Here is an 8,568-nt window from a genome sequence, read left to right on the forward strand (position 1 = left end):
AAAATGAATGACATTGAATTTGGATCGGTCTTTTGTCCACTTCAAAATATCATCTATACCCTCACACATTTCTTTATATCACAAAATAGAATTCATTAAAAAATGAGTACCATAACATATTAGCATTCAAGTTTAAGATTGATCTAGAAAATGAAAACAGAAAGGTGGGGGGGTGTAGGGGAAGGAAAATTTAATGAGTAATTTGTGGGGGCTATGAATAGCAATTATAAGGGTACAAATAATACTTCCCTATCCTTCACATGGATAATTTGTGTTAAAAGTCTAATAACCAAGGCCCATTAATAAAAAGCAAGCCCATGATTTTCTCATAACACATTGATTCTCACTCTCTTCATTGTGTTTGGGTTTTTGAAATTTGCTAGGGTAAAACAAAACCAGAAGAAGAAGAAGAAGAAGAAGAAAAATGGAGGGTGGAGACGAAGGAGTAGAGATGGTAGTGGATTCCAAAGACATGCAGCAGCAGAGTAAAGCATTCGATAAACTCACTGACCGCGTCGAAGATCGTCAGCTTGATTCCACTCGCGTTCAAGAAGCCATGGCTTCCATTGCGGCTTCTGCTGAAGCCGATTGGAATGTCATGCGCATGAGGTAAACAACATAATTATTCACTTGTCAAGTCAATTAGGTTATTTTTGGTACAAAAAATATTTTAAGTATTTTCTTGTTTGTTTTATATGGAAATTAAGTATATGGAAATTAAGTTTAACTTAAGAGACAAATTCTAACTTTGAGATGAAAATTAGACAACATACAATACTACAACTCACCGTTTTTAAAGTTATGAAGAGACAGAGGTAGATGTCAACCGTAGGATAGGATCTAAGTGGAGTGGATGAAATGGAGGGATGTTTCATGTATAATAAGCAACTTAAAAGTTCCACTCCAACAAAAGGAAGTTTTTACCATACAGGTATTAGACCTGTTATGTTGCATTAAATGGAATATTGGAGGTATACAACCAACAAGAATTTAATGTTGTAGAGATGAGAATCTTATATTGGACTAATGGATACAAATAAAAAATAGGAATAGAAGTTCAATGATTAGAAATGGAGTTAGGGTCTCATTTTAGGTGGTGTGGGTATGTGCAGAAAAAACTGATATATGTATTGATTAGGTGTGTTGACAAGATGGAGAATAGTCTTATAGTCAGAGATATTGGGAGTCCAAGAAAGACTATAGGTCAAACTATAGAGATTTAGAGGTAAATACATAGTTTATCTTTGGACTTGATACATGTCAGGGCTTTATGGCATCAATCAATCTACATAGCCAACCCACCTAGGTGAAAAGTATTTTGGTTGTTGCAAATAGATATTGAGATAAATTGCTAATTTTGAATTTGGGGGGCTAAATTACTCATGGAATGAAGTTGATGAAAGACCATCAGGGTTAAATTATTCATTTCGTAATGAGTGGGTTTGGTTAAAGGTTACACCGTTAAAATGTTGGAACATAGGCAGCAGGGTTGAAATTTACGAGTGTTTTTGGTGCGTGACAAGCTAGTGTAGGTACTAGAAAATCGGAAGCCGAAGGTTTTAATTAAGGGTCTTGTTAAGAAGTGCCCTAAGGGCACTTGTTAAGAAATCAAAGTAGAAATTTTACATTTAAAGAAACAAAAGTTAAACTTTTGAAAAGTAGTTCCAATGCACTTTCAATACTTCATTTGTATATTTGGATCACAACAAGTGCCCTTGGGGCCCTTGTTAGCATTTTCCTTTAATTAATCATAGATATGATATTGTTTTCCCCCTTACACACCCTCTCTTCCAAATCTAGTATGGTAACCAAAAACTGTGTCAGTCTTCAACTTGAATATGTACTCTGAAATGTTTGAAAGCATAGGAGGAGCCGTTGTTCTTATTTGATATTTTCATAATTCATTTGTGCAACAAAGATGGATACTTCTAATTGTTTACTATGTTTAATATCTAAGTTTTCCTTTCCTTTCTGTTGTACTGTTAAATATAATGCTGCATAACTAATAGAAGTAAAAAGTAAATCACTTGTTTAGTTCTGAAGCTTTAATTTTAACTTGAGTGAAACATGATCGTGTAAAAAAAAAAATAATTCATAAGTTATATGTAAAATTCAAAGCACCATTGTCCCTCTTGTTACGCCTGCACTTGTGATTTGTTTTCCTTGTCTGTCTAAACCGTCGCATGCATTTTGATTGATTCACAGGGAGAAAGAATTAGCTGCTGTTAAGATAAATCCAGCAGAAGTTGATATAATTGCAAATGAACTAGAGGTAACTTCTTTAATATATTGTACCGAAATCTATCCAGAAGCTTACATTCCATTCCAATCAATTAACATATGTTTCTTACATAACAGTTGGACAAAAAAGTGGCTGAAAGAACCTTACGCGAACATAAAGGTGATGCAGTTGCTGCCATTCGGCATTTGCTTCGCTAATGTGGTAGAAAAAAACAAGGGCCAATGTTTCAGAATATGATTTGTATTAACTTACATCGTTTTGCATTGAAATGTGAACCTCAAATGTATACTATGATATAGTTCATTAAAAATCTGAACTATGTTTTTTGTCGTTGGAATATCCCCATTCTCAAAAGAAGTTTTCATTATCTAATGGTGGCGGTTATCTCAATGTTTTTCATCGATGCATGCTTGCTTGTTGGACATATTTGTCATAATCAAACTCACCTTGAACTAGTTTCCACTCAAACCATTTTGTTGCTTGTTGGATAATCAAACCATTGGATTGCGCAACATTTGGTGGTGGAAGTATATATTATATCTAAAATACATTTAATTTTTATATTTTTTTTGTTGAGATAAATTTAAAGTGAAAAAATATATCCCAATTTAAGATTGAAAAAAATCTTCTGTATACGGATTCAATGTGGATTCAATGTCTGCCTTTTTATTATTTCTAAAAAATTTATTTATCGCTCAACGTGTAGAACTAAATTATAATTTAGAAACATTTTTTTAATATAGTTCCAACAAAAGCATACCAAATATAGCCCTTTATATAAATGATTTGGTCAATAAGGCTGCAATAAACATTCACAAACCACTTCAAGTTATTGTGGATAATCAACTAGGATAATATATGGAACTAAAAGTGGTACAAATGAAAGCTCTTTTGCTCTCTTTACTTTTTTTTCTTCTACCTTCTGTACATTTGAAAGTGGTACAAACATTTTCCATATGAAATTACATTACAATGAAGATAACAATAGAAACTCACTCACAAGACTCCAAACATACAGCAGCACTATCAAGTTTAAGATCTTCCATGGTAACACATAAAATAACTACAACAGTTTGGCAACCTTTTTCCACCTTTTTTTTCCTTTCTCCTGTCCGCTTGTAAGATACTGAGAAAATGTCGAAGAACAAGAATTCGAAGGACTAATGCCGCAGGGATCCAAGACCAGCTGTTTGTACCACCAACTCATCAACTCATGAGGAATGTTTTTGTGAGATATGTGCAAAAGAATCCTAATGCATCAGCCGCGAGTGACAAAAAAGAACAATTCTCAAAGATGGATCAGCATCTTAGCTAGGGCTCCTTTTGCGTGCTGTCCCCACCAGCAGATCTGGCTGCTTGGAACTGAATGGCATACCGCCTCTGCAGTTCTTTAAGCCTGTCCAAAAGTTCCTGGAATGTTGGTCGGCTAGCCGGATCACTGATAGTGAAAGATTAAGTTGTAAGTTAGCATATAAGATTGTTGGTAAGTGCACCAAACATGGCTTCAAGAAAATCAAGTATGGTTGATGACCAATAATGTTTTTACGGTCTTAATCCTCTAGTACCCATGGGAAATGGGCCTTAATAATCCAGAATTCGGCTGAGAGGTAAATAAAGTCTAGTCAAAAGATTGTTCCGGTCATGATTTGAACTAAGGTTCTCCTGAATAATTCGTCCATAATTGAAACTCATTGATCAATATGCTTATATGAAAAATAAGTGAAGTTTGTCACTAAATAAGTATCCAATGAAAGAAATATGAAAATCCATGTTAAGTTTGTTAGTTTTTTCCAAAGGTTGATAAGATTTGTGTTTGGAAATTTAGAGCAGTGGGTAAGAAATGAAAAGTTAATTAGAAATATAAAAGTTTCAAGAAATGACACCTATGCCAGCAACTCTCGATTATAGAAGCCCACTGTGGATCGACATCTTCCGGAATTTCTAGCCGATGGTTCATAAACCCTACAGCTCCAATAACCTGCAAAAACTAGAGAAACTGTTTTTCATATTTGTACCTTCTAAAAGCTTGAATAGATGGTGGAACATAATAAATGGCATTTGGAGCAGGAGAAGACAATAAAAAGTGCCCGGTTATAAAGATCTTTGAAGTTAGGTTATATGCAAATATTGAAAACCAAATATGTAGCAACTAGCAACACCATGAAGCAATTTAAACACCTAACAATAAGTAAACTCAAGCAATGCATTTAAGCCTAAACAAAAAATGCTTTAGAGTTAGTTTTGTAAGGAAGCTTCCTTGAACATAACTTTATGTGTGTTTACTTACGATTAATCACAAAGAAAATAATTATGTAAATAATTACTTATGGAAGAAAATCATTGTTCCATGGAAAAAAATGTTAATATGCGACGATGAAAGAATACTGACAAATGGAATTGGTAAAGAAATTTCAGTTTTAATTTAATTAAATCACTTTTGCTTATGGTTCTTTTGAAGCATAAAAACAGTACCTGCATTGCATTGAGTGTATCCCAAGGGATTTTTTCAGTTGCAAGTTCCCACATTATCACCCCAAAGCTGTAAACGTCGGACCTGATTTTCCCAAGCAGCAAAAATAGATATCAAAAGTGGAATGTAAGTAACAATGCAAGAGAGTGAAAAAGAGAACAATTGAGGGTATAAAGCATACGCACTTCTCATTTGAGGGTTCGTTACGAAGAGTTTCTGGTGCCATCCATTGAGGCTACAAAGAAGAAAAATGCCAGAAGAATCGGTAAAAGATATTTTTACATGCCGACAATTTAAAGCGACCAATTTCAAACAGATCAAAGATCTAATAAGACAAAAAAAAAAAAGAGCCTACCGTGCCTTTTCCAGTTTTAGTCGTGAGATAGGTTTCATGTTTGATACGTGAAAGACCGAAATCACCAACCTGTTCGACTTAGATATGATTAAGTGTATCTAAGTTGAAAAAACTGTTACAATTCAACATATGGAGAATAAAAAAAAAATGACAAGTGTGTGTGACCTTCACAGTCCAATTTTTATCAACTAGAAGATTTGAAGACTTCAAATCTCGATGGATGATAGGAGGGTTGCAACGATGAAGATAATTTACACCTCGTGCCTGTAGAAAGAGTAAGCATACACCATTGCTTCAATTAAATGAAAAATTGTTTCTAAGATTACAAATAGGTGTTTAACTCAAAGCCAAGTAGTGCTTCAAGAACAGATGTCTGAAATAAATATATTTTAAAATGGAAAAGAATGAGTGTGCCACTAATCCTAAAAAACATTGGCACCATAAGAATCAATATTTTCTCCCTCTGTTTCTTTTTAATAGTCGTTTTAATGTTATTTACACAGACTAAAAAAGCTAATAAACTTTGTTACTTCTGATGGAATTGTTTATCTTTTTTCTATAACACCATTAATATTGATTATCTCAGTTCAACTATTTTTCTCTCTGCAATAGATATTTAAGGATATTATTGACAAAATAATAGTTGATGTTGCATTGAACTTTAAAGACGACAAATAAATAAGAACAATTTTTTTTTTAAAAGCGACAGTTAAAAAGAAGCGCAGACATTATCTACCTATCGCTCTATATATCTAAGAAATTTGAGTAAAAAAACTATCTATGAGATTTTGCCCATAATTCTGCTTCAAAGAACTCACAATATCTAAGGCCATGTGAACTCTCCGTCTCCAATCAGGTTTTGCCGTGTTTCTCTGGAGCAAACGAAATAAGCTTCCGCTGAATTGATTAAAACACAAACTATCAGCACAAATAAAAAATTTCTGAAACATAATAGCACAACAAATTCGAATCAGAAATGCTCATGACACAAGGGATGTCAAAGTAAAGTTCAGGACTAACCGTGGGAGAAACTCGGTTACAATGCATAGACGCTGAGGTGAAGTTACTGCCCCCATAAAGAGTAGAATATTTGGATGGCGAAGTCTTTTCATGAGAGACACCTTTTCACAAAATATATAGTCAAATCAATGTTATACAAAGTGAGTTTAAGAATGTTCAATTACTCATGGAGATACTTAATGTAAAGAGGAAAATAACCATTATTTTATAGACTTGTCCGATCGTCCTAAAACACACAATTCTATGTCAGTAAATACAAGTCTGCGAGTCTACTTGATCTTACACATAAATAACTTTGTAAGAACGTTAAATCTATTTTGATACGTAGAGTCATAAACTCGTTCAATTCTGAGTGAACTAACAACCATAAACATGATGAGTATAGATCCTTATTGAACATGACCCAACTTAATGACCCAATCTAATGAGTATGGATAGTAGATCGAACTAAGTTCACATATTAAGAAACCAAAACTCTGACATCCATCACATATGCGGATAGGCATAAGACATAACGATAAAAGCAGTAAATATTATGAAAAAGGTAAAAAAAATTATTTCATTGTGAAAACCTTATCAAAGTAAAATTGAAAGAATCAATTCTATAATTAGACCGCCGGAGAATATACCTCTTGTCTGAAGGACTGTATCACATCATCTGAATATTCTTGCTTTGAGAAAACCTTGACAGCAACATCCTGAAGAAACAATGTTCAATTTAACACATTAAAGGACTTTGGTATATTAAATATTAGTAAATTCAAGCTGCAGCGAAGAATTTGCACAATATAATATACTTGATAAAAAATGAACTAAAAACCGGAAATCACAGGTTGAGAAAAAAACATACTGATCCATACCACAGAGCATGGTATACAGTTCCACAAGAACCTGCAAAGCAACAATAAAAGGTTAATAGAAAACATCTATAGCACACCAATGCATGATAACTATTGATGACCAAATATTTGAGTTTTCAAGCATGGAATCAAATTATCAAGGCTCTTAAAGAAACGAAAAAAATGCAAAAATAAGAACTTGAAGTACAGGTAATATGTTAAGACTTTTGTCAGTTTGACACAAAATTCAACAACTTACAAGGTTGATGCAGTTCAAAATACGTGGTCAATTACTTTTAATAGATGGTTAATGAATATAACAAGGCGTCGCAACTCATTAAATATCTATATAACCCAATTAACCACAATTTTGAATGTCATTAAAATGAATAAATTGTGGTTAATAATTAATACATATCATGTATATTTGAAAATCTCAAAATCATGTATGTTTGAACACAATTTTGATGGTTATAATGAATATCATGTTTATTTGAACACTTGTAAAATTGTAATTAATGGCGTTCTAAATTGTGGTTAACTATGTTCACTAGATGATTAATTTATATTCGATTAAACATCCAATAAACATAATTAACCACATATTCGAACTGCATTAACCATCCAAAATGTTGTCAAATTTATGTGTCACAAATCACAATATCATTTCTTTATACTAATATGTCAAGATTCCTTAAACATCTTTTTAGTAGATAGTGTCAAAAGATTACTTTCTCAAGCATGCCACTATAGACAAGCATTCCACTATAGATAAAAACATGACTACCTTGCCCAATTGACTCTCCAATAGTCAAATCCTCCCACAAAATTTCGTAATCTAAACAATCGGTGTCAACGTCCACTCTATTATTGGCAGCAGAACTGCTACCGCTGCCACTCCCGCAACTGCTGGTACTACTTGTGCTGTTAGCATTGAACGAGGACCACGATCCTCCTGAAGCTTCATTATTAACAGGTTGATAACTTTCACCAGCTCGGCTTTCCAGCTTCAATCCAGAAGACATGTTCTTCTGATTAGCTGGCTCTTTTTCTTGATCACCCAGCAACCAAGGCCAAGAAACACGAACGTTCTTTGACTCGGATCCTTCCCTATCATTTACTTTCCATGGCCATGACATAGTTTTCTTTTGAATCCATGCTTCAGCCTTAGAAGTTATGATTTTGTGTATAGGTTTTTCTTCACTCTCATCACCAGAGTTTCTCGTAGTTTTCCCTTGTGATCTCTCTTCGACGTGAGAAAATACACCAAAAGGAGACGGCGGCACCTCTCCTGCGGGCGTGCTAGCTCCACTGGAATTAGCATCCTCTCTCTGGTCACCCCCGTCTGAGAAACCATGCTCTAAATGATGACTTTCTCCGCTCCCTCCTTCTCCACCAACATTATTTTCTCGAGTCCGGATTTTAGACTTGACTTTATTACTCATCTTTGAAGCCTGTTTAAACATTTGCAACATCAAGACATGCCAACAAGCTAAACCCTAAAAACAAAAACATGAAAAGCAATACCACAAATACAAACCAAATTCGAGATTTTCAACGCTAGAGCAGTTTGAAGTGGCTGCTGAGGGTCAAGACCAAATTTATTACTAATGCCACTTCTAGGAAAATTGAAAAATGAATC

At 34.0% G+C, this 8,568-nt stretch overlaps 2 protein-coding genes across 2 annotated transcripts in view; one reads left to right on the forward strand and one right to left on the reverse strand.

Annotated features, from left to right (window-relative positions):
- The first annotated feature begins 345 nt into the window (after nucleotides 1-345).
- On the forward strand, nucleotides 346-2,614 carry LOC101497984 (uncharacterized). Its single transcript, XM_004486485.4, has 3 exons — nucleotides 346-609; nucleotides 2,206-2,272; nucleotides 2,359-2,614. The coding sequence occupies exons 1-3, from the start codon at nucleotides 425-427 to the stop codon at nucleotides 2,437-2,439; spliced, it is 333 nt and encodes a 110-aa protein (XP_004486542.1). The 5' UTR covers nucleotides 346-424; the 3' UTR covers nucleotides 2,440-2,614.
- Nucleotides 2,615-2,999: 385 nt separating this feature from the next.
- The window catches only part of LOC101498312 (uncharacterized), a 7,084-nt gene continuing 1,515 nt past the window's right edge, over nucleotides 3,000-8,568 (reverse strand). The window contains exons 3-14 of the mRNA XM_073369998.1: nucleotides 8,467-8,568; nucleotides 7,714-8,380; nucleotides 6,938-6,978; nucleotides 6,717-6,785; nucleotides 6,088-6,188; nucleotides 5,886-5,964; nucleotides 5,233-5,331; nucleotides 5,068-5,136; nucleotides 4,898-4,947; nucleotides 4,715-4,796; nucleotides 4,126-4,220; nucleotides 3,000-3,680 (exon numbers count right to left, since the gene is read on the reverse strand). The exon at nucleotides 8,467-8,568 is cut by the window's right edge and continues 19 nt beyond it. Of these exons, the coding sequence (XP_073226099.1) occupies nucleotides 3,554-3,680; nucleotides 4,126-4,220; nucleotides 4,715-4,796; nucleotides 4,898-4,947; nucleotides 5,068-5,136; nucleotides 5,233-5,331; nucleotides 5,886-5,964; nucleotides 6,088-6,188; nucleotides 6,717-6,785; nucleotides 6,938-6,978; nucleotides 7,714-8,380; nucleotides 8,467-8,568 (1,581 nt within the window). The 3' untranslated portion in view covers nucleotides 3,000-3,553. The remainder of the gene's footprint in view (nucleotides 3,681-4,125; nucleotides 4,221-4,714; nucleotides 4,797-4,897; nucleotides 4,948-5,067; nucleotides 5,137-5,232; nucleotides 5,332-5,885; nucleotides 5,965-6,087; nucleotides 6,189-6,716; nucleotides 6,786-6,937; nucleotides 6,979-7,713; nucleotides 8,381-8,466) is intronic.

This window comes from Cicer arietinum, chromosome 1, assembly GCF_000331145.2.
Source record: "Cicer arietinum cultivar CDC Frontier isolate Library 1 chromosome 1, Cicar.CDCFrontier_v2.0, whole genome shotgun sequence".
In the NCBI taxonomy this organism is placed as follows: domain Eukaryota; kingdom Viridiplantae; phylum Streptophyta; class Magnoliopsida; order Fabales; family Fabaceae; genus Cicer; species Cicer arietinum.